This window comes from Lemur catta, chromosome 2 (assembly GCF_020740605.2).
Source record: "Lemur catta isolate mLemCat1 chromosome 2, mLemCat1.pri, whole genome shotgun sequence".
Lineage (NCBI taxonomy): Eukaryota > Metazoa > Chordata > Mammalia > Primates > Lemuridae > Lemur > Lemur catta.
In genome coordinates this window covers 62104306-62131441 of record NC_059129.1, presented here as the reverse complement: position 1 = coordinate 62131441, position 27136 = coordinate 62104306, and the positions used below count along the sequence as shown (strand labels likewise).

Sequence of the window (27136 nt, the reverse complement as noted above, 5' to 3'; positions counted from 1 at the left end):
TCAAGTGGACATCTAACTCTAAAATCTTCCATTCAAGGACATTTCCCTACTATTTACCAGGTGACAGACAGAGGCTGCAAATATTCAGTCCTTGTCATTGAGCATCCCAATGCCTGGTAGGAAATGTAGACAAATAAGCCAAAGCCAAAATAAAATATGAGGAGCACTAATAGACATATCCATGAAGTGGTAGCAGAATTGGATGATTGGGTTTTTATTTTAAAATGATAATTAATTTTTGCATTGGGTATTAAAATACTAACTTTTGTTATGGTGCAAATGTCCTTCCATGACTCAATTTGTCCCTACCTAGGCTGTCTGTTCATATTCCCTGCCTACCAGTCTACTGCCCATATAAGATGGTACAATCACAGGAAAATTCTTTTTACCCCTAGATGTGTCACAGCCTTTTCAGACTCCCCATATTGTCCCAGCTATTCTCACTATACATGATTTTTCATTGTTTGTTATTGATCAAATCTTAGCTCAAGAACCACTATTGCTTTTTGAGTCTACCCTTCTGTGTCTCTGAGGAAGACGGGGACATATTTACTCCTGTGCTACTATCCCATGTTGAATGACATCCCAATAAATAGATCCCAGTTAGTCATATAGCTTTTGTAACAAATACAAAAATCCAGGCTAGAAATTATGTTAATATTATAGATTAACATCTCTGCATTGGGAATGATTGATATGGCTGTGCCACTGACTAAAACATAGTCAAGAAACTAACCACGAGATGTAAGTAAACACTGGCTTTACTCACTGTTATGGACTGCATGTTTGTGTCCCTGGGACCCTTCTCCCAGATTCATATGTTGACGTTCTAACCCCCCATGTGGCTGTGTCTCTAAGGAAGTAGTTAAGTTTCAAGGAGGTCATAAGAGTGGGGCTTTGATCTGAGGGCATTAGTGGCCTTCTAAGCAGAGACATCAGAGAGAGCTCTCTCTCTCTCTCTCTCTTTTCCTTCTGCCCCCTCTGGAGCATAGGACAAGGAAAGGCCATAAGACGGCATAGTTAGAAGGTGCCTGGCTATCTACAAATCAGGAAGAGAGGAGCCCTCAATAGAAACAGACCTTGCTAGACCTTGACCTGGGGCTCCTGAACTCCAGAACTGTGAGAAAATAATTTTTTTTTTTTTTTTTTTTTTTTTTTGCTTTTTAAGCCTCCCAGCCTGTGGTGTTTTGTTATAGCAGCCTGAGCAGACTAATTCACTCACTATATGAGTAATTGTTACCAATGCAACAGAACAGTTATTTTTAGTGTGAGGAAAATAAAGTCTATCTTGGGTAGTATTATTAATATATTTTTATATGCTATGAGTAATATGTTATAATAAATTATTTACACATTAAATGTTAATTTAATTAATTTATGTGAAATTAGGATTTAATGTGTAAATAATTTGACATATACATATGCAAATATATACATACATACACATACAAATATATGTGCATACACACACACACACACACACACACACACACACACACCTTTTACCCAGAGGATATTTTAAACAGTAGCTTCATTGCTAAAGAGGAGCTGAAGGGTAATATGTTGTGGGAATAAACAGAAGTATTCACCAACCAGATCTACATCTGAGTTATAAAATCATATACAAATGCATCAAAAAATACACAACATTCCCTCAAATATACTCTAATATCTCATATTAGATCCCTAATTATTCCCATATATTTTCTCTCCCTTAACATGATAGTATCAGAATTAAATTTATGTAAATATTTTGATTGAAATTTTATAATATGATAAAAATATGCTATGATAAGCTACTAGACAAACATATTTCTATAAAATAATTAGTCAAATTAAATGCAACAGAAATTTCATTTTGAGGAGATATGCACCAACATTTAAAATAGAAGATCCTCAAAGGAGACAGAAAAGAATCAGCCACGGAAGAAAGAAGAAAGCAGGAGTATGGTGTTTCGGAAGCCTGGCTTTTCTCTGACCTCATCTCTGTGTAGCTCTTGCTCATTTCCCATATAAAACATACCATGATAGCATTAGAGGTATTTATACTTAACCTTGTCAGTTTTGCAGCTTTCAAAATATTAATTATTCACCCTTACAGAACATTTCTCCTTCTCTGAATTTTATGCTATCTGGTTGTGCCTTCCTCTACTGTCTTGCCAAATACTAGCCTCAAAATCTTGCCCTGATATTCATCATTGATGTAAGTACTATCTCAATATTCTCCTCCAGCTCAAATTTTATCATTGTGGTGGTTTACTTCTGTGTCTCTAGGAAAAACCCAACTACCACTGTTACTTCACCATTCATTAGCCATAGCTCTTATGATACTCACCTATTCCAAGTATGCCACACTAATGACCCAATTCTAGACCTGACCTTGACTCGAACTTCTCTTTCAATTACAACTATTAATTTTCTTACCCTCTTCCAAAAATTTCACATTCTCAATCACATCAACTGTATATATTCCCTGAGAACTTTCATCACTATATTTCTTCCAAATCTTTGGATCATCTCCTGAATTCACTGACCCATTACAGCCTACATCACACATTCTAATAGATGAACAGTCTTCTGTCATTGTTATTCGCTTCTTGTTTCTTTTTTTCCCCACTACTTCCTTTGAAAAAATACAACCCTATAAAATGCTACTGTGTGGTTTTTCTGCTCACACATATATACTGTTTTGTTTTCTCATAGAAAAATCACACAGTCATGCAAAATGGTATTCTTACAAATTAAAAAACAATGACCCCCAATTTTTCTTCTAATATACAGAATTTCAGATGTCACTAGATACTATGCATTTACCTCAAGCTGCATATCTTACCATTTCCTTCATCATTCTCATAAGATGGCCTTGACTTATATTTTAGTAGAACCCCTTTAAGCTGGAGGGCAATGCTGGGAAAATGGCATGGAAGTTCCTTGAGAGCAGGGACTAAATCTTGTTCTCTTATATTTCTACCAATAACATTCAATAAACACATTTGAAAGAATATTGGATAAATATTATTCACCATTTAATCCCTGCACAAGCAATTTTTATCACTCTAAATTATACCTGTCAGCATACAGACCTAATTTTTTCCATCTCTTAAAAAAAAAATCCTCTGTTTATCTCAGTTCTTTCTCCAGGCTTTGCCCTGGTTCTTTCCTCTCTAACAATCTTTCAAAGTGCTATCTATATTTTCTGGCTCCAATTTCTCTCCTCCTATTTTCTTATGTACCCTCCAAACTCTACTGCAAATCCTGCCATTGTGCTTACCACTCCACAGAAACTATTCCTATCAAGGTCGTTTCTAACCTCCACATCATCAAATGCAACAGCTGATTCATGATCCTTAACTTCTCTATTAAATTATTTGACTTTCTTGAACTTTCTTTTCATTCCTACTTGAAACTCTTTCTTCATACTTTCCTGTTTTATGCTATCTCTATGGCAGATCCTTTCATTGCTGCTTTTTCTTCTTCTCCTGTATCAGTAAATGTTAAAGCATCTCAGAGGTCAGTCTATGGCCCTCTTCCATTTTTTTTCTCATATTGACCCACCAATATCAAAATATATCTAGAATCTGATATTATGTCAGCTACCAATCTACTCTAAGACACCACACACTTCTTTGCTAATCCCAACCTGAAACAATGTCCTGCTTGAATCCGTCTTCATAGTCTTCTTGGAAGTCTGGAACTTGATTCATTTCAGCATCCTGTATGCAAATGCCTTTAAACAAACTTTCCCAAATTTGAATGCAGTCTACTTTTGAAGGGTCACTGCATTGACAATTCCACAAAATCGTTTCTTTCAGACTTTCTCTTAATGCTGCACACAATTGTCTTCCATCATGGGTCTTGCATTGTTCTGCTTCTCTCCCACAGGTTTTCTTAAAATTCTCATACAACAGAATGCAGTGTTCAGATTCCTGGCAGACATGAGCTGCTACGATACAGTCGCTCTTTTTTCCAGCTCTTAATGATGTGTCTTTGTGATGGAACCATTCTGTGATATTTAATTGTGAAGCCAAATCTGAAGACTGTGTTGATTCTTCTATAAATAAAGTAAAAGAATGAATGACTAGGCCGGGCGCGGTGGCTCACGCCTGTAATCCTAGCTCTGGGAGGCCGAGGCGGGTGGATTGCTCGAGGTCAGGAGTTCGAGACCAGCCTGAGCAAGAGTGAGACCCCGTCTCTACTAAAAATAGAAAGAAATTATCTGGCCAACTAAAAATATATATACAAAAAAATTAGCCGGGCATGGTGGCTCATGCCTGTAGTCTCAGCTACTCGGGAGGCTGAGGCAGTAGGATCGCTTAAGCCCAGGAGTTTGAGGTTGCTGTGAGCTAGGCTGATGCCACGGCACTCACTCTAGCCCGGGTAACAAAGTGAGACTCTGTCTCAAAAAAAAAAAAAAAAAAAAAAAAAAAAAGAATGAATGACTAAAAATTATATGAACCCATTTATTTATGACATTTTAATATGTTTTAAAAAATGTATATACATATTATCTATAAATATCCTAATATTTATCTTTCAAAAACCATTGAAAAATTACTTTGTGAGCTGCTACAAATGATCTTGGATTTTTAAATTGAGATATAGAACATATATCTCCATCATATACAAAAATATAATTTATATTTTTTATGACCACATACTTTTAGTGATATTTTGTCTTTATCATTTACTTTTGTCTTCTTGTGAAATTTGATGATTATCTTTATATTCCCTAGTGTTTATACAATGTCTACATGTATTAATTTAATAATAAATATTTTATGAATCGATACATTATTTAGATGTTCAAAATATGTTTACTGAATTAAAAATACTTACATTATATATTTAATGATTATTGATAAATGGCAGGCATCAGGTTTTGGTGCTTTTACATATTAAAACAAAAAAAGACTGAATTGGGTCGGGCAAAGGCAATATATGTAACCTAAACATTTATATCCCCATAATATGCTGAAATAAAAAAAATGACAAAGCTGATTTTCTCAAAACTAGAAAAGTGTATGTCTATCTATGCAGAGAATGTTTTGAAAATTGCAAAAGGAAGAGAGAGAGAGAGATCGTGTCTTCTTGGAGTGATATCAAGGGTTTGTGGGGGATGCTACAGTTGAGATAGAATTAAAGGTAAGATTTCAATTATCATTTTCTTTCTGACTATAAGCTGAATTATGAGCAATCAGCTAAATGCTTTTGTAAGCATAATGAACGGGTCAGGGCCATCATGAGGTCCATCTGTGAGATCATTTGGATCTTCTCCTCTAGGTCTCATCCACAAGAAACTCCCATTGACTATAAGGTTTTTGTATGCCTGGCTGATCATATCTTCATATAGTAGCGTTTAATAAATTTCTATTGTGGAAAAATGGTTTTAGTATGTGAACTGATTTCAATTGCACTGCTCTAAATTTGTGTATACCTGCTAACTGAAATATTTTGTTAAAACTTGTTATGATAAAAATGGCCATCAAGATGGAAATTGTCTTAACATCTTGTAAAAAGTTTAATAAATATTTTAATAAGCATTTAACATGCTCAATTTCAACCTACTTAAATCAGAAGATAGTAAAGGCCTATTAATTAGCAAAGTGATGTCATTATTAGGCCCTATCTTATTTCACGTCTCAGCATTTGTAATTGTTGAGTATGTTCTCTTTGCCCTCTCTTTCATTGGCTTCAGACATTTTACTTTCTGTAGCTTCTTTTCTTATCTTTAGAAACTTCTTCAGTTTTTTTCAATTAGATCATAAAATTGTTCTGAAAATACTTTTCTTCTCACTTTATATTTTTCCCTGGCCAATCTCACTTTCCTTTGTTTTCATCTACTTAAAAACCTTTGACTTCAAAAGGTATATCACTATTTTAAATTTATCTCCTCAATCTACTCAAAATCCCTGTTTCTGAATACTAGCTTGGAGAAGCACCTTTTTTTCTTTTGTTTTCTGTTTTTTTTTCTTTTTAAATTATTATTTTTTTATCATGAGAAACTTCAAAAAAAAAATACCAATGTTTATAACCAGAATGTTCCAAAGCATGCCTCAGATGCAATGTTTCCAAAACACAATTCACTACTTCTGTCCCTCAATTCTCTACTTTCTTCTTTATTTCTTATCTCAGTGTACAGCAATACTGGTGTCCCAAGTCAACCTGGATGTCATGCTTAATACATTTCATACTCCTCATATCCAACTGGCCACCAATTCCTATTGATTATAATTCATAAATACATCTTAAATATGTCTTCTCCTTATAATTTTCAGGACCAGTGTGTTAGTTTAGCCATGTATCACTTCTCTCCCAAATTATTTTGATGACTTTTTAACTGATATCCCTGGCCTGTGTCTTTCTCCCTCCTCCATTCCATCCTCTACATTACTGCCAGCTTTATCTATTAAAAAGCTGTTTCTGCACTCTTCTGTTTAAAATGCATAATAACTCCTCAAAACAACAGTTTAAAGTCAAGTCTAGTTTCTTTAGAAAGATATGTAAGTTCAGCTTTCCGCATTTTATAAACATCTGGTTTCTTTCCTGTGTCATCTAATACTTCTCTGTTCTATAATTCAGCTTAACAAAGGATCTCTTGCTCCCCAAATGTACTGTTCAGTTCTGTTTCCTATGTTTAAAACTACAGTTTGTTTTAACTCTCTTTAGTGAGTCCAACTCACCTTAAAAGCCTCAAGTCTATCAATTCTTCTGTGAAGCCTTCTGATTCAAAGTCATTATTTTTTTCCTCTATGATTTCACTTTGTATGTCAGTGTTTGTGCACACTTACCACTAGCAAGTATCACATTGTACAGGTGATATTTGGAAATTATTATTTTAATTAAGAATTGAGATCATACAAAACCTATTTTTGATGACATTGGAATTAAACTGGAAATCAATAGCAAAAATATCTGAGAAATTCCAGATATTTGGAAATCAAACAACCACCATCTAAATAAGCCATGAGTCAAAGAGGAAGTCACAAGGGAAAGGAGAAAATATATTGAATTGAATACAAATTAAAGCAAAATGTATAAAAATTTGTGAATATATCTAAAACGTTACTTATAAGGAAATTCCTTGTATTAAATGCTCATATGAGGAAAGAAGAAAATCTCAAATCAGTGATCCAAGCTTTTATTTTAAGAAACTAGAAGATGGGGAGCACCTTAAAGTCAAGTAAAACATGCACAAAAAGAACAATGAGGAGCAAAACTGAGAAAGAGAAAAAGAAAGAAAATGAGATCAGACCCAAAAGGCAATGACAGCATCAACAACAATAAATAAATGGGACCTGATCAAATTAAAAAGCTTCTGCACAGCCAAAGAAACTATCATGAGAGCAAACAGACAACCTACAGAATGGAAAAAAATATTTGCATGGTAACATCCAATAAAGGGCCGATAAATACAATCTATAGAGAACTCAGGAAAATCAGCAAGAAAAAAATCAAACAACCCTATCAATAAATGGGCAAAGGACATGAACAGAAACTTTTCAAAAGAAGACAGACTAATGGCCAGCAAACATGTGAAAAAATGCTCAACATCACTAGTCATCAGGGAAATGCAAATCAAAACCACAATTAGATATCACTTAACTCCAGTGAGAATGGCTTTTATCAAAAAGACTGAAACAACAAATGCTGGAGTAGGAACACTCTTACACTGCTGTTGGGACTGCAAACTAGTACAACCTCTATGGGAAGTAGTAGGGAGATACCTCAAAGAACTAAAAGAACTACCATTTCATCCAGCAATTCCACTATTGGGTATTTACCCAAAAGAAAAAAAGACATTCTATAAAAAAAAGACATCCGTACTTGGATGTTCATAGCAGCACAATTCACAATTGCAAAGATGTATAACTAACCCACGTGCCCATCAATACATGAGTGGGTTAACAAAATGTGTTATATGTATTACATGGAGTGCTACTCAGCCACAAGAAACACTGGTGAACTAACACCTCTTGTACTATCCTGGATGGAGCTGGAGGCCATTCTTCTAAGTGAGGTATCACAAGAATGGAAAAACAAGCACCACATGCACTCACCATTAAATTGGTACTAATTGATCAACACTTACATGCACATATGGAAGTAACATTCATAGGGCGTCAGGCAGGTGGGAGGGGAGAGGAGAGTGTGGGTATATTCACACCTAATGGTAAGGTGCACAATGCCTAGAGCAGCAGGCTCCAGGAGCATTAGGAGAAGCTTTGTTTAGAGATGGAAACAAAATTAAAAGATTAACACGAAAACTCTAAAAGTAAAAATCCAACATAAATCCAGCAAATGGAAGACACAAACTACCAAGGCTCACTCATGAAGAAATAGATATCTGGAATAGTCATATAATAATTAAAAACATTGAATTTATTAATATATTTTCAACCCTTCTAATGATGTATGATTCAGCTATTTTCCATAGGTAATTAAATCAATCAATCAATCATTTCAGGAGAAATAATATCAGCTATTTATATATTGTTCCAGAGTATTATAATAAGCAGATAATTCCCAATTAATTTTGAAAGGCCAGCATTGCCCAGATAAAAGCCGTTATTTAAAAAAAATGCCAATATCCTGCATGAACATAGATTTATCAACAAAATACGAGCAATTTGAATCCAGTAACATGTAAGAAGAATAATAATGATCAAGTAAGATTTAACCTTGGAATGAAGGGCTGGACCAACATTCAAAAGTTAATTATTGAAATTGCCCATATAAAAGTAAATGTAAAAACATGATCTGGCTGGGAAGTGTAAAGGAGCGGGGGATAAAGAGGAGTTGGTTGATGGGCACAAATATACAGTTAGATAGAAGGAATACATTTTAATATTTGATAATACAGCAGGGAGACTATAGTTAATTTATTATATAATATATTTCAAAATAGAAGATTAACTACATGTCCCCAACACAAGAAAAGATAATTGTTTGAGGTAATGGGAATAGCAAAATAGCATTTGCAAAAATTAGCATCATTTGTCTATTTATGATTAAAAATCTCTAAGTAATCCAGAAATTGAAAGAAATTTCCTCAGTCTGATAAGGAGAACCAGCAAAGAACCTACTACAGAAACCATTCTTTATGGTACAAAACTGAATGTTTATTTTTCCCCTAAGGTAAGTGAAAAGGCAAGATGCGCACTTTGAACAATTCTATTTAGCATTATACTGGAAGCTCTAGTAAGGGAAATAGAACAAGGAAAAGAAATAAAGGTTTACAGATTGGAAAGGGAGAAATAAAACTCTCTATGCATAGATGACAAAACTATCTATGTAGAAAATCCTGCGTATTGTACAGGACATACTAGAACTAATAGTTGAGTTTAGGAAGTCTCAGAATATAAAGACCATATGAAAAAACTCAACTGTATTTCTATATGCTAGCTATAATCAATTGGGAATTAAAATGTAAAATAAGTTACCATTTACAACAGCACCAAAAAGTGAAGTATATTTGTATAGGTCTAACAAAATGTGTGTAAGAACTATATGCTGAAAACTAAAATATTGATGAAACAAATCAAAGAAGTCCTAAATAAATGGAGAAATATACCCTGTTTATGGATCTTAACACTCAACATAGTAGTTTGATCTACAGTTTCAATACAAGCCCAGTCAAAATGCCAGCAGGATTCTTCGTAGACACTGACAAGCTGATTCTAAATCTTTTCTGGAAAGACAAAGAAATATAGTAGCCAAAATAATTTTTAAAAAGAACAAAGTTGAAGGTTCACACTACTGATTTCAAGACTTTCTATAAAGCTACAATAAGACTGTAGAATATTTGTAAAAATACAGCTATAACTCAGTGGAATTGAATAGAAAATCTAGAAATAGGGCCACCAATATACGATCAAATGAGTTTTGGTAAAGGTGAAACTGATATTTTTTCAGCAAATGTAGATGGAGCAATTAGATATTCAAATAGAAGAAAAATATGACCTATATTGTGCACTGTATATAATTTATATATAACCGATATCTTGTTATCCTAACAAAAATTAACTCACAAATTGATGGGCACTTGGGCTGCCTCCACATCTTTGCAATTGTCAATTGTGCTTCAATAAACATTTGAGTTCAAATGTCTTTGTGTGTGTGTGTGTGTGTAGGAAAGGTCTCAATTGCCTATTAATTTTTTTTCATTTCAAAGTGTTACAGGGGTACAAATATTTTGGTTACATAAATTGCCTTTGTACCACCCAACAAGCAGGCCCATCCCCCAGAGAACGTGCACCGCATTCATTAGGTGTGGATTTACCTATTCCCTTCTCCCCCCACCACCTGCCTGACACCCTATGAATATTAATTTTCATATATGCACATTAATCTTGATCAATTACTACCAATTAAACATTGAGTACATGTGGTATTTATTTTTCCATTCTTGTGATACTTCACTTAGAAGAATGGGCTCCAACTCCATGCAGGATAATACAATAGGTAGTTTGTCATTTTTTATGGCTGAGTAGTACTCCATGTTATACATACACCACATTTTGTTAATTCACTCATGTATTGATGGGCACTTGGGCTGTTTCCACATCTTTTCAATTGTGAATTGTGCTGCTATAAACATTCTAGTGCAGATATCTTTTTTATAGAATATCTTTTTTTCCTTTGGGTAGGTACCTAGTAGTGGGATTGCTGGATCAACTGGTAGTTCTTTTAGTTCTTTGAGGTACCTCCATACTACTTTCCACAGAGGTTGTACTAGTTTGCAGTCCCACCAGCAGTGTAAGAGTGTTCTCATCTGTCTGCATCCATGCCAACATTTTGTTGGCCATTAGTCTATCTTCTTTTGAAAAGTTTCTGTCCATGTCCTTTGCCCACTTTTTAATAGGATTGTTTGATTTTTTCTTGTTGATTTGCTTGAGTTCTTTATAGATTCTAGTTATCATCCCTTTATCAGATGTGTGGTATGCAAATATTTTTTCCCATTCTGTAGGTTGTCTATTCGCTCTTGTGATAGTTTCTTTGGCTGTATAGAAGCTTTTAAAGTTGATCAGGTCCCATTTATTTGTTTTTGTTGATATTGTGATTACTTTTGGGGTCTTCTTCATAAATTTTTTGCCTAGGCCAATGTCTATAAGAGTTTTTTCAACATATCTCGCAGGTTTCTTTTTGATGAAAAGTGTGTTTTTCCTTTGGGTAAATATCCAATAGTGGGCATACTGGATGGAATGGTAGATCTACTTTTAGTTCTTTGAAGAATTTCCATACAGTTTTCCATAGAGGTTGTAGTAATTTGTTGTCCCACCAACTGTGTATAAGCATTCCTTTCTCTCTGCATCCATGCACACAGGGAAGTAAAACTCAGTGGAAATCAACTGGGGGAAAGTAGGCGGCACAAAACTACCTAACGGGTACTATGAACACTATTTGGGTGACGAGCACATCTTTAGCAGAGACTTAAGCATTACCCAAGTAATCCATATAACCTAAAACATTTGTACCCTGCTTACTATTTTGAAATAAAAAAAATTAGCTCATGATGTATAGCGTAGACATAATGCCATAATTTCTAAATGACATAATGTCTAGACCATATGAGAAAATTTCTGAATGTGGACTAGGTAAAATTTCTTAGATGCAACATCAAAAGTACAATCCAATAAAGAAAACAATGATAAACTGGACTTCACCAAAATTTAAAAAATTCTGTTTTTTGAAGACATTGTTAAGGAAATAAAAGGCACAGACTGGGAAATACTGTTTACAAAACACATATTATGATAAAAACGCTACTCAGTATATAAAAACAACTCTCAGAACTCAATAAGAAAAAGAAAACCAAAACCAAAATGGGAAAAAATTTTGAAGAGATACTTTATCAAACATATATATATATATATATATATATATATGTGTATATATATATACATAGATGTATGGCACATAAGCACATAAAAATGTGCTCAACATTATTAAGTGCAAATGAAAACCTCAATTCAATGCTAAATATATATTAGAATGGCAAAAAAAAGATCAAGTGCTGCTGATAATGTGAAGCAAATGGAAATTTTATACATTGATGGTTACATCAAATTTAAATTACAGTTTGGAAGTTTTCATAAAGTTAAACATGTACATATCATTTGACCCCACAATTTCATACCCAAAAGAAATAAAAACTTATGTTTGTATAAATTGTGTAAAAGGCAAAATCATGCAACAGAAAAATGTCCAATGAGCCCACCATGGATAATTGGAGGGGTTGGAAAATGGGACCCTTCAACGTAGATGCAAGGTAAATCTACCTCTTACTAAGTGGGAGAAGGATGATTGTGAAGAAGAGGTGAAAACTCAGTGGTAACAGGTGCATTCTCAAGTTCCCAGAGATCACTTTCCAAAGGGTAGATAGGGACATTGAGGATCTCAAAACTGTTCACTTTAGAACTATTTGATTCCACATGTCTTTTCAAAAGTCTGTGTACCCTAAAGGGTACATGCTGACTAATTTGACTACCACTACTTCAGTGTTAGCCTGATTAAATATCCCTACACAAAGGCAAGTATAACTCCAAACAATTAGTTATGTTTTGGGCTCTCCTAGAAGACTCACACTTCCTTAACAACAGAGATGATATCTTATTTGTCTTCTGTCATCCAGGTATCGTGCAAAGCGATAATAAACATCACATATATATGTATTGGATGAGTGAATCTATAATTCTAACGACTCAAATGAAATTTGAACTTGGAGTTAGCAATTTAAGAAAATATGTCATGAACTTACTGAAGTCTACAGCTCACAAAACCCCAGATCACAACAAGAATTAAATTACTCCCCCCAAAAGAACTAATTGAATTACATAGATGTGGTTAATTTTGAAATTGTAGTTCTTTCTTTATAATTGTAAACATTCCTTATAACAAAGTGTTACCTGATTTATTGATGCATTTTTTTCCAAGCAATTTGTTCACGGTACAATAGAGGTCATCAGTGCAGACACACTCTTTAAATTGAAAATGGCTTTCCACTAAGAATTGGATACCCAGGTTACAGTTGGATGAATTCCTCATCTTGCAGGGGTCACCTGGATTCACAATCAAACATATTAACACTCCAGATATTAATCTGATTACAATTTTTGAGCCTCCCTATTCAAAATGCTTTTAATATGTCAATCTGAGTAATTTATTAGCATAGTAAGATTATCTGGGATTGCTGCAGGATGTCCATATAAGTGACTTTTTGAGCAAAACATCTATTTTTACTGTATTTTTCAATAGAGTACTTTCTAAAACAGATGAAAACTTTCTGCATTTCAAAACAGCTTTGTTCCTACTTAGAATGCTGAATTTTTCTCTTCAGTAATAATTAAAGCTGCCCTTACATGAAGTAACTAAAATGTTCTCCAGTCTCAGCTATTTTTATCTGCTTATTTGTTTTATTAGCTATTTTTTCTTATCTGGTATTTTATTTTATACTTCATTCTAAGATTATAATAAGAAATGTGCAGGTGGCTCCAAATTTACGAGAAATGAAGTAGTCCTAATGCTTAGAAAGCACTCAATAAATATTATTAAATAAATGAATGTGTCTTTCATAATTATTAATATTTTTTCTGTGTTAATTTAAAAAGCCATATTCTTCTATGTGACAATTTTCTTTTAATCATTATTCTGAAGAAAACTACTTGAGTTTATTTCATTTGTGCATTTGAGAGTATTTCTATTTCATCTTCATGCACAGAATAATTATGCAAATATTATTGTAATTTACTGCAAATGGCTTGTTATTTGTATACTAAAATTCATAAATAAGTTATATAATAATTCATAACATACTGTTATATTTTGACAACACATTTTAAATTGCCTTATAAAATATAGCAAGAGGTTTCATCATCAAAACAATTTTTTTTCATCCTCTGTCCTCAATTTAAAATTACTGTGTTACTTTGAGAAATTATGCCTTTGGAATTCCTTTTCCTGAACAATAATATGAATGTTGGATTAGACAGCTATAACTTTCCTGGGAGTGTGAATATTCCATGTAATCCCTCCAGGGCAGAGACCAGGGCAGAGAAGAGAAGGAACTCCCTCTGCCTTCCTCCATACCCTATGCAATTCATTGAGGTCATGTTGCTGGGCTCTGCTGATGGAGACTGCGTATGCTGCCATTGTTAGACCCATAGACTGCTGCCTCTTAACCCAACATACTTCACTTTGCATATTTTGGGAGATAAAGGAATCACATGAAGATAGGCAAGAGTAATGAGCAGTACAGAATTTACTCTTTGTGAAGTGGTTGGAGAAACAGGGCTAGTCATAGAATACATTTTTTTATTTTCCCACTTAGATTTCTCTTACTGAATATCCCAGAAAGTTTATCACATTATTTAGAGTATTATAATATTCATAATACAAGATAATAAAACTTGTCATTATATTAGAATACTATTATTGAATAGTTTTGTCATGATATTATTAGGGCAATGTCCTGCTATATAATCAGTTTATTCTATTTTAGTGAATGGGTTCTTGCTATAATCCTCTCATTCAATATTTATTCAGCTACTTGAATATTTGGGACTTTTTTTCTATTTAAGCAACTACCACTCACTCTCTAATCTTCACATTCTTTGCCTCTTGAACTTCTCATGAATGTTTGGAACGTAGGACAAATTAAAAACAAAAATATGTTTTTACTTGTTCTTGATGCAGCTGAAATGGAAGTATATATATTTCAAGAAAATACAGTGCATTTTATACATGCACAAATAAATTATAATTGTTATTATAACAAACCTGTTTATTTTTCTATTTTATTATTGACATACTAACATCTAAACAACATATTAGCATTTTATTTAAAAAAGTATTGCCATGGTTCTTGAGAGGCATGCATTTAATTGGAGCAGTATACATGGTGAGATGAGTAAGAAAATAATTTGGAGTAGCTGGGAGTGGTGGTTCATGCACATAATCCCAGCTTCTCAGGAGGCTGAGTTAGGAGGATTGCTTGAGCCCAGGAGTTCAAGGCTTCAGTGAATTATGATTATGCCACTGCATGCTAGCCTGGGTGACAGAGTGAGACCCGGTCTCTAAAACATAAATAAATAAAATAAAATAAAATAAAATAAAATAAAATAAAATTTGGATCTTGCATGAAACTTCCTTCAGTGTCATTACATCAGGACCCTTTAGTAATTAAGAAAATTCTTTTGTAAGTACATTTGCTAATAGGTGATTGAAGGTGAATCAAGTGAATATCAAGATTGAGTAAAGTATTTAGGGCAAAACCAATTTAGTTCCTAGAATAGTGAAAGAAAATATCAAATCCTGTTTTTATGTTGTTAGTAAAGAGAAATAATTTAAGATTATTTTAGCAATTTGTTTTACCTGAATCATTGCAGGCCTTGTCCATTACTTTCCATGCATGTTTACATCCATTTGCATCATTTAGACATTGCTCTCTTAAATCTGTGCAATCACTGGTTTGGGAAGTATGCTCATTTTCCAAGCTTAGCCCCATAGCTTGAAAAACAACAACAAAAACAAGTTTGTAATATTACAGTTTGGCAGCTGTTTTCCCCAAATCTAAGTTATAAATAATAAAGAGCAGAATTATGGAAAATAAGATGCAGTAAAATTACTATAAGGCTGAAATCAATCTTAACCTCCCCTCTAGCTATAGAACTATATTTCTCCTATACAAGATTCTTAAATGACTAGTTTATATTTGTTCCCTTTGCTTTCTCATTGCCCATTCGTTCCTTCATTTATAATTTATTTTTATGACTATTGTTCCATTGGAACAACTCTTATAAAATGTCTTTAACCATATCCTTAATGTCAAACTTAATAGTTTCGAGATTTATCTCACCTACTTTTAACATTTGGCATTTTGTTGATGTTTTTGTTCTTGAAACTCTCTCTTTGTCAACTCAAACTTCTAGTTCTTTTCATATTTATCCACTTCATATTTTCTGACTATAGTTAGAATTCTTCCCAAGATCCTCTTACTCTTCTTTTAAAGAGTATTTTTAGGCCGGGCGCGGTGGCTCACGCCCGTAATCCTAGCACTCTGGGAGGCCGAGGCGGGTGGATCCTTTGAGCTCAGGAGTTTGAGACCAGCCTGAGCAAGAGCAAGATCCTGTCTCTACTAAAAATAGAAAGAAATTATATGGACAACTAAAAATATATATAGAAAAAATTAGCCGGGCATGGTGGCACATGCCTGTAGTCCCAGCTACTCGGGAGGCTGAGGCAGTAGGATCGCTTAAGCCCAGGAGTTTGAGGTTGTTGTGAGCTAGGCTGACGCCACGGCTCTCTAGCCCGGGCACAGAGTGAGACTCTGTCTCAAAAAAAAAAAAAAAGAAGAGCATTTTTAGCCTAGATTCTGTCTTCAGACCTTCTTGATTTTCATTTCATACATTCTCTGTGGACAATTCCACATTATAGTTATACCCTCTGATCTACCTAATGCACTATTCCAGTCCTGTAGTTTCTCTGTTTATTTCTTTTGGGTGGTTCCTTATATCATGGCTTTCATATTCCTCCCCATGTTCAATTTGGAAGTTCTCAAGTACCTAATTTCCCAAATATTCCATGCTGTCTTATACCTCTAAGCGTTTGCTATCTTGTCCCTGGTAAACACTCCCTTTCTTTTTCTTCAGGAATAAACCTTCTTGTCCTTTCATACTCAACACAATCATTACCTATTTTAAGAAAACTTTCCCTGAATTTTATACTCTCTTTCCCCACACCCAAATTGAATTTGTCATCCCTCACCTGTTATCTAGAACTTTGAGGATTCCCCAGGTATAGAATTTACTGTTCTGTAGTCTGTGTATTCATGTGCTTGTGTTAACCACTAAATTTTAGGGCTTTACTGGGCAGGCATTAAGGGTAATTTATAATTGTATTTCTATCATCAAACACAATGATGCATTATAGGTGTTCAATAAATGTATGTTGATGTATGCCAAACATATTAGTTGTTTATAGATGAGTTATATATAAATAACTGATAATGTATAATATAAAATAACACCTTCCAGGTATTTACAAGTTATTTTTAGTGAAAGACAAAATGATCCGGCAAGTTTTCTAAAAACAATAAAGAAAATAGCAATGCTAATTGAGGATGTTATACAAGTTAGTCAAATTGATTCTGCACACTGACACTAGCTTAATCAATTAATTAAAATATGGGAATCACAATTGAGTTATAGAAATAGTTATATTAACTGTTAATCAAGAGACCTCAAGCTATGTCTTAATCAGAGCCAAATCATTTGAATTTTTTAAAAGATGATGTTAATTATGAATCACCTATGACAATGTAGTTATAGGTTTCAAGTAAGGCCTCAAAAACTTTTATCTTACCTCTTTCCAAACCTTGTCTCCTAAGGAGAATCCAAGACAACTGATAGGACCACATGTGTACTACTTGCTGGGTCACTGCATTTGGAGGTTTGGGTGTGGCTTGTTCATATTTTTCTTGTTGAGGGCTGGAGTGAAAATTGACATATCAGATTTCTGTTTTTTCAGGTGTTCATGGGCAACTTCATCTAGCCAAGCTCCTGTGCTTCTAAGTTGGCAAGCCCAGAGAAAGAGAAAGAGGGCTCTTTTAATCCTGGCCCAAAGTTACCTGGTCAGATTCAGTTTTCCAAAGACCGTGAAATAAGGGATTTCATGTCATAAACTGAATTTATAAGAAACTGGCAATTTTATGTGCCATTGATCATTATGTTTTGTGAAAATCTGTCTCAAAAAACTTCTAAGTGATGGTCCCCTAGACATATCATCAAAACGTCACTGGTAACTCAGAGTAATCATTTATGAATTCTACATATCTTGCCCAAATATGTTTTACTTCCTTTCACATTTTCAATTTTTGATTGAATAATCCACTTGATTGATTATATCACATAATTTTCTATACCTTTCATTCAGACAAAATATTGAATCAATTAAGAAAATCATCTCAATGTTTTGGCCCACAAGAACCAAAAATACAGCTTTACCTTTCCAAAATTTGCCTTTTTTATTCCTGACTATGATCTGTGGCTCTGTAATCAACCTGGATTTTTCAAAGATTCTCCTGAAATGCTCAGTGAAAAACGAGTTCTATTTTAAAATTAATAAGATGGAGAATGCTGTACCTTATATCACCTTCTTAAAGATGTGTAAGGCTCATTGGCCAAGTAAATGCTCTGAGTTTTAACATTTCACTGTTTTCATGTTTCTTTGGCCATAGAAATGTCTCTCATCACAAGATCTATTTAGGTAATGTGGAACAAGTATTCTGAAGAATGCGGTATGGAAAATATCGGTACAACCTGTCAAATAGTGCAATTTTGTTCCTAACAACATTAGAAGTTATTTCCCTCCTTCATGCGATCTGTTGTCAAGATTAATTTAAAAGTAAAAGATCAAAACAAGGCCACTGACTTTTCAACTGAGGCCAGGAGGTTGTAATATATTTTGTGTATTCTGTGTTATATCGCTTCTTGATCTACAAGAACTAAAGTCTCCCAGATTTTTCTTTATAACAAAAAATAGATGTAAAGAAATATTAAAAATCAATACACAGATAAGAAAATATTTTAGAAATAAGTACAAGAAGCAAAATTTTGGAACACTGAAGAACAATTATTTAAACCAAAGAAAATGTGAAACTATATAAAAGATTCCTTTTCTTCTTAATTTTCTTACTTGATTTATTTTGACTCTCCTTTTATGTTCAACATAAGTTAAAGTAAAATTCTTTGTTTTCTTGCCCACAGTTATGCCTTTATTCATCAATATCTACTAGAATAAACAGAAAATATCTTGGTTTTGCTTATTAATGTCCAGCTACAATCACAGCTATCCTTTTTTCTGAACTCAATTTACAAATTCTACCACATCCTGAAGAAGATATAAAAGCTTCTCTAATCACACATGTAGCAATTCGATTTTCATGGATTCTATACTAACTGCAAATTATTTTTATCATCAACGTCTACCATACATTCATAGGATCTGGTACAAGATGGATAAATCCACGTTTTATCTTTAGTTCATAAAAATTGATCAAAATGTGAAGAATTTGACGTGGTGTTAAGTTGCTGTACTCTAATAAATGACTCGTACTTAGTAAATATTAACACTTTAGTGGGATCAGTTGGTTTAAATTAATATTATTTTTATTTAATTTCAAAGCAGAACAGATAAAATAAATAATAATTTGAAATATGTCATCTTATAACTTGTAAATAGGTTCTGGAAGGTTTCATTTCTAAAAGGTTCTAGTACATATGTGAATTCCATAAATCCTAATAAATAACTCAAAGTCAGTGTATTGCTTTATACACTAAAACAGAAGCAACCTGAAAGATTAATGCAATTATCACATTATGCATTTTCTATAGAGTTAGAAATAAGTAAGTAAAAGTGAGCATACATTTTTGCAAGAGTAATAGACCACATTAAAGTATAGATTTGTAACATAATTGGTACTTTATATTACAAGCCCCTGTTAAGCAAACTTAGATGGGATGGCTTTTGATTTACAAAGAATTGTATTATAAGGAATTCAGATAAACCAGAAGCACAATTCACTTACCCAGGAAAATGAGCGCTATCATTTTGGATAACTTGGAGCTGTTCTTCTGGAAGAAAGGCAAATGTGTTTACTCCAACCACCTTCTTAACAGAAACTGTCCAGAATAAGGCTTCGCTTCCTAGGAGCATTACCAATTCAACGCAGCTTCCTATGTCATCATTTCCTCACCAATCTTTCCTGAGCTGTGAACTTTCCTAATTATATTCAAATTCAATTATTCTCCTGAGTGCGCTCATCTTGGATATTAGGACATTATGCTTCTAAGAAAGCCCAGAAGTCAAATACTAAGGGGGAATGATACATACTCTGCACATTCATGAGAAAGTTCTTTTTTCTCCAACTAGAATTCTAAAACCTACCAAATAAGACCTAAGATTTTCACAGACACTTGAATATGCTCAGTTCCCACTTTATTCATTAGCCTCATTAAGGCAATCTCATGTAATCTGAGGATATGAAAAACTAGAAAAGGCATCAGCAGCCCAGAAAAATGTATGAGAAATTGAAGTTTCACTAGAATTAGACTGGTATACCTCATCTTCCCAAACAAGAAATGTTCTGTTACGTGTGCCACAACCCCCAGTATGCTTAAAAATTGTGCTACTTCACCTATAGTTCCTCATATCCTCCAAATACGGCTACAGTGTAAAAAGTTACTCCTCCCAGTGACGCAGAAATTCTCTGTTCCGCTGGCAAGGTAATCACCCACTTCTGTGTTCATCACTTGACATTGCTTTTCTCCTAGCTTCAATGAGGAGCATTATTTGTCTCATGTTTTCCTTTGATTATGCTCTTCCACATATGCTTATAGCACATCATCTCCCTTCGGGTGTCATGAGGCTTCTGTTTTTAAATCACCCTGAGACCTTTCTGTAATGGATGCTTAGGAAATATAAAATGCTGCTTTGGCAAAAATAATCTTAAAAGGATAGGAATGGGAGAGAGGAACATATGTGCACAGTTACACAATTAAAGAGTTTTTGATTACATATTGTTGATGTTTATTTTATACTGGTAGAGAAGTTATATTTTGTTTTCAGAATGCATAATGGAAAAAGCACAGACTCTGGAGTCCAACAAAGCAAAATTATAACACTATTTTTCTATAGATCTAGACAAATGACTTAATACTAAAAGTTATTCACTCTTCTGCAAAAGAGATTGATTGTATCCATGCTTGCTGTAATATAAAGTATGTATAGAGGGGATTATATCACAGAGATCAAGAAACTGTTATATTGTACCCATTGACTTCATTATTTAATAAAATATCACAAAATTAATCAATTTTTTTTCTTTTAAAGAGACTGAATCACTCAATTTGTTTTGTAACCCCTACCAAGATAATTGTTCTTTTTGGTATAGGCCAACTTAAAATGACTTACACTAGATTCAGAATTGGTAATGCTCACAGTTGAGTCCAGTTGAAAAATTAATTGCAGGCCTGTTTTAAATCATTTCTTCAGAAGGATGTTTGCCAAGGGTGTGAGTTGTTTTCTTTTTTCCTCGTCTCTTAGTTGCCTTCCTCTTCATCAGCTCCACTCCCAGACAGGTTCTTTTCTTTTGGTGGGAAGGTGGATGCCAAGCCCTTGGTAAACATCCTTCTCTCTTAGGAACCAGAGGGGAAAGGGTGACTGTTTTCCTATTAAAATTACAGAATTAAGTCACATCAATTCAAGATGTGTCAAGTGCCCATCAGTCGTGCCCAGGGGAACTGATCCCATGTCCAGCAACAGAGATGTAGGTTGTAGGTGGAGTTGGCCCTGTTCAAAGCATAAGAACTGATGGTGCAGAAGAGATGCATCACCAAGGAAAATCATTGGGCCAGCATAAACAACATGCTCAGTAAAGCATCCAAACGCTGAGTTTAAGCAGGGCAACCACAGCAAAATAAATGCACAAAACAAAGAAAAAGAATAACAGAACACAATTTTAGATTGAAGGGAGATGACAAATTGTGACTTTCTAGAATGCAGTGATACATGAAACCTGAATGGAAAACACATTATGGTGAATGATGAATAATCCCTGCCAAACAGGTACACCTGCTGAGGTCTAGTGCTTACAGGTGTAGAAAGCACCAGCGGTCATTTAACTGCTAATGCCAAGCAGAGGCCGGGTGCCGTGGCTCACACCTGTAATCCTAGTACTCTGGGAGGCCGAGGCGGGTGGATCGTTTGAGCTCAGGAGTTCGAGACCAGCCTGAGCAAGAGCGAGACCCACCTCCCCTCCTTCTCTACTAAAAATATAAAGAAATTAACTGGACAACTAAAAATACTATAGGAAAAATTAGCCGAGCATGGTGGCACATGCCTGTAGTTCCAGCTACTTGGGAGGCTGAGGCAGTAGGATTGCTTGAGCCCAGGAGTTTGAGGTTGTTGTGAGCTAGGCTGACGCCACGGCACTCTAGCCCAGACAACAGAGCAAGACTCTTGTCTCCAAAAAAAAAAAAATGCCAAGCAGAATAATAATCATTAGTTGTATTGCTATGTAAAGCATGCATATTGTGCCGTCAGTCCCTTTCTCTATAGACTCCTCCTCAGAATATTTTAAAGGCATAAAATTTTAAAAAGCATTATGAAGGAAATTAATTATATTAAAATATAGTTATCAAAATAGTTTTAAAATAAATTTGTGATAAAGTAATATATGCAGTTTTTTAAGGGAGTAAATATCAAGATCTAAATGGGTCTAATAATACTGTAGTTTCACTGGAGTAACAATCATAGATCCTAATTTGAGATGTCTTCCACAAATGCAATGTCACATAAAAATATCTGTAATTTCTATTGGTGGCAAAGATAGCACAGGAAACACTATATTTCAATTAATTTAGTAAAAAGAGAACACAATTTTACCCCAAGCAAATTTAGACACCTCAGATTAATAAAATCTAATTTAATCTCAATGGAAACAATATTCTCTATTATTTATTTAAATGAATCTGCTATCAAATATGAACATTTCAGAGGTGAGAGGGAATGATAAAATCATCAGTTTCAATAGTTTCCAATGGTAATGTGTGCCTGATTTAAAAGACATCGTATGCTTCAAATAAATGCTATAAATAAATAAATGTACCATTAGAAAGTGGAGCTGCTCTGGTAGATATTTAAGTGAAAAGCTCCAAGCTGTGCATATTGGGCTTTGCCATCACCAACCACAGCTGCCCTGCAGACATCCAAAGACTCCAGAATTCCTGTTCAAAATTCCCTGATCTTATTAATTGTTTTAATTTTTTTTTCAGGTAAAGAATTATTTTCATGACAGTTAAATGAAATGTACCAGTGTACCAGACCACACACCTGGGCAAAAGAAATTCAATATTTACTCAAAGCTTCTTGCATCCAAGACTCTGCAAAAATGAGGTATGGTCCCCAGTTTCATTAGTCAGGTAAACCAGGATGCAGATAAAAAAGGAAAGAAAGAAAAAAATGTTGGAAAAGCCCCTACAGTAAATCCATGGAAAAAATCTATATATTAGAAGACATTTCTTTTTGGAACATAAAGTTGTTTAAACCTTGTGTTTAATGACATGTGACCCCCTGCCAACCACCTCAGCATTATTCTTATGTTTGTCTATTTACAACTTTTGTAATATGCTCTTTTCTGGAGGAGAGATATAAAGTCTGATCAGCCTCAGATTTAGAGTCAATCAAAAATTGACACCTCTAGACAGAATATATTTATCTGGTGGTGATTGGTTGGCTATAAGTCTGGTAAACATCTTGTTTACATGATGGCTTTGAGTAATAAAGACATCATGTAGGAATTTTTGGAGAAATGAAAGACTCTTACTGTTTTGCACTAGAGGTCCTCACCAGAAAAAAATAATTATGCCAACCTGATAGTGTGATTAATAACCTCACCATGAATTGTCCATTGAGTTCCACATAAACAAAGTGATGGGAGGTGACTATCAGTGGGGGAAGAGGGCAGCCAGGATTGGGAGAACCTGAGAAACTACATGGAGATAAGACTCTGATCTGTGTTCTGAGGACTTCGGAGGGATTAACACTACTGAGACTTACGGTGGATGAGGAGGGAAAGATAAGTGACTAGATTATGAATGGCCTTCTACACCTTACCGAGGAGACTAGAGTTTACCCAACAGAGAAGAGGGAGGCCGTGGCTGAGTTTCAGCAGAAAGTAACCGGGTTGGGGTTTTTAAAAATTGCTTGAGCAATGCTATGGAAGATGGTTTGGAAACAAGGATAATTACTGGTTATGAGGCTATGTCAGCAGTTGAGGAAAATCATGGTAAGGCCTGAACTAAGAAGTAATGACAATAGAGAGAAAATAGTAGATCCAAGATATTTAAGGATTTAAAATTTACAGGATTTGGTGACCATTTGAAATGGGGTGGGGGGGATTGGAGAAAAGGAGGATTCCAGGATGAGTCTTTACTTCTGGTTTATGTGACTTGTTGGTTGTTGCCATTTATCAAGGCATTTGATCCATGATTCAATGCTCTATATACAATATAATGGTATCCATTGACGAAGTCAAAAATTAGAATTAAACAACAGTTCCTATGGTCCATGTTGTCATTGGGCAAGATAGGCTGGCTCTCTCCAAGAGGATCAAAACTGCTTCAAAAAATAACATTGCCTTGGAGGATTATTGTTGTAAAAGGTCTGGCTCTCAATCTAATAGAAAACCAAGAATGGATTGAGCCTTTATGACTTCACTAAGATTAAAAAAGATCATAGAAATGGAAATGTAAATAACATTACCAATTTATTTATAAAAATAAATATATTTATTTATAATAGAAAATAAATATAAATATTTATTTTATATATATTTATTTATAATAGAAAATAAATACAACTGCTATTTTCTTCATGTAGGCATACCAGCAGGAAAAAGGATGGGTGAAAAAGAATTTAGATTAAGGGGGATTGCTTCCATAATTAATTCTATATACTCTGAATATATAACACCATTGGGTTAGGATAACCCCCTTGTATCATTCTTCATGATAATGAGGTATGTGCCCCATTCTTGCTTTCTTTGGATAAATTAATATACTCAATCATATTAGCCCAGTTGGCTGGAGAAGCGCTGCTCCCTTTCAGCTAAAATTAAACATCCCTCTGTGGTTGTGTTTTGTTTATTTTATAGTTCAGTCTTCCTTAGATAATCTTTCTTTCAAGTTCTTAAAAAACACTGTAACTCTAATGTACTACCAATATCCTTTGCTTTGGCACAATTTAAACACTTTTATTGTAGAACATAATTTACAATTGAGCTAATCATAAGGGTCAAATCTTGTCCCTTACCTGCAAAAAATGTATGCAATGAAGGTTTTGTATGTAAAGCAACTAACATTCCCACCTATAAACAGTAGTTCTATATATGGTTTTGAGGTGGTTCTAGAACTTCTACTAGTGGAGTATGATTTTCAAAAATTTGTAACACCTCTAAGACCATAATCAAGATCAATTATTAAAAACATTCTTAATTCCTTTAAATGTCTTTATCTTAATTCCTACCTGTTCTCTACATTTCTATTAATCTTGGAGTCTATTGCACATTCTGATAATCATTATGAAGAGATGTTATGTACCTGCCAATCCAGCAAAGTTACTACTAAATGGAGGAGGAATCACTTCTTCCCAGATCATCTCAAAACATAATACATTTATATTCAAATTTAATGTATTTTCTTCCCTTTATTATAGAATATAGTAGCCTTGGAGATGTGATCAGTCACAGTGCAGACATTGCCTTTCAGAGAGATGGCTGAATGGGGAGGTGGATGTTCCTGCTGAATTCTAGACTGGGCAATTCTGTAAGGCCAGTTCTCCCAGTGAAACAATGGAGAAAAGCTCTGGACATCCCATGGGAGCAATGTCTGTCAGTAGCATTCAAAGATTTTTAATATGATATGTAGTTAAGGCTACTAGAAATGGATTTATACTTTTAAAATTATCTCCTTTTTCCTTTTTCAAAGTAATTTTTCCATTGCAAAAGTTTTGATATTTATATATAGCATTTGAAAAACATAAGAAATGAAAGTATTCATATTTAAGGAACCCAGATATACCTAATGTTTACCGATTGGTGTCGTTTCTTTATATTGTATTACTTATTGTGGTATCTGCAACATGGTGGAATAAGAGGCTTCTGACAGTCCCTCTATCCACAAACACACCAAATCCAAATAAACATTTATTCACTGATTAATTCCCTCTGAGAGAAAGTCAGAAACCAGTTGAGGGACTCTTACCCACCAGGACCAGGCAATGAAGAAAACATGCACATTGAATGGGTAGGAAAAGCTGAGGCACACCCAGTCATACACAATCAGGAAAAGAAGTTCCCAACACCAAGATTATCCCTATAGAGAGGAGGGTTGGGTCTCACAAATAGTGCCCTAACTCTAAGGTGCCCTGTGGTTAGCTGTTAATTAACAAACTTGGGAGCAGAGAGGATTAGGCATACACAAGTCTCTCTAGACCACAGGAAATAGTGGCAGTTTTATATGGGTGTGCAAGCACCTTCAGGGACTTTATCCCCCTGGATTAGTGCAGAGAAGGGGCTCAAAAAGGCCACTTCTGTTTCTCCCTGGAAGGGATTTATAGCACACTCTTCCTGTGGGTATTTGACAGCCTGATTTCTAACTAATATGCATTGGAGTGTTAAGGGGGCAGTCAAAACTTAGCCCTCTGGCAGCCTGAGCAGCAGCTTGGCAATTCCTGAGCTTTCCCCTCAGTTTGCACCAGCAATAACTCCAGGCCTCCAAATTTCCCCAGGATGAAGTTTGTACACTCATCGACTATCCAGACTTTTACAGTATCCTCCTGAGAGACTGTATCCTAAACCTCCCAGCTCTTGGAACAGAAGAGATTAGGCATATGTGAGCCTCCCAAGATCGCAGAACAAAGAGGTGGCTTTAAACAGGGGTGCAAACACTTCCAGGGGTGTCATATCCTGGGAGCAGTGAGAAAGGAGCTGGAATGCAAGGCAACCATTTTCTCTCCAGAAGGGATTTACTGTACACTCTTCCAGTGCCCTGGCCTTTAATTAATTTACATCAGGGAGCTTACAAGGCAGACAAACAATAGATGACCTCAGGCAGCCTGAGCTGGAACTTGGCACATCCTGAGCCTTTCCTCTAGCTTACCCCCATGATAAATACAGGTCAATCTATTCTTACTGGAAGGAATTTATTCACACACTGAGTGCAACAACCTCTATAACTCCCACCCAAGAGACTGTATCCTAAATGACCTAGCTCTGGGAATCAATGGAATTTTGCATTCCTGACTTTCTCTAGACCACAGAAAACAAAGAGATGGATATACAATGGACCAACACAAACTTCCAACAGCTATCTCTCCAGGATCAGAGGATGCCACCTGAATATGACTATAGGCATTTGCCACAGAGCCCCTCCCAGCTTAGTGCAGAGAGAACGGGAGAATAACTTCTGTGCTTAGCTTCAACATGAGGATATAAGAAACTGGAAAACACACACACACACACACACACACACACACACACACACACAAGAAGTAAATCTACATAAACTGATTAAAGTGAATT

At 34.7% G+C, this 27136-nt stretch overlaps 1 protein-coding gene across 1 annotated transcript in view; it reads right to left on the bottom strand.

Moving 5' to 3' along the window:
* GFRAL (GDNF family receptor alpha like) overlaps positions 1–19710 on the bottom strand; it is a 58551-nt gene extending 38841 nt beyond the window's left edge. The window contains exons 1-4 of the mRNA XM_045542217.1: positions 19583–19710; positions 17359–17483; positions 15370–15537; positions 12906–13064 (exon numbers count right to left, since the gene is read on the bottom strand). Of these exons, the coding sequence (XP_045398173.1) occupies positions 12906–13064; positions 15370–15537; positions 17359–17483; positions 19583–19710 (580 nt within the window). The remainder of the gene's footprint in view (positions 1–12905; positions 13065–15369; positions 15538–17358; positions 17484–19582) is intronic.
* Positions 19711–27136: the final 7426 nt, after the last annotated feature.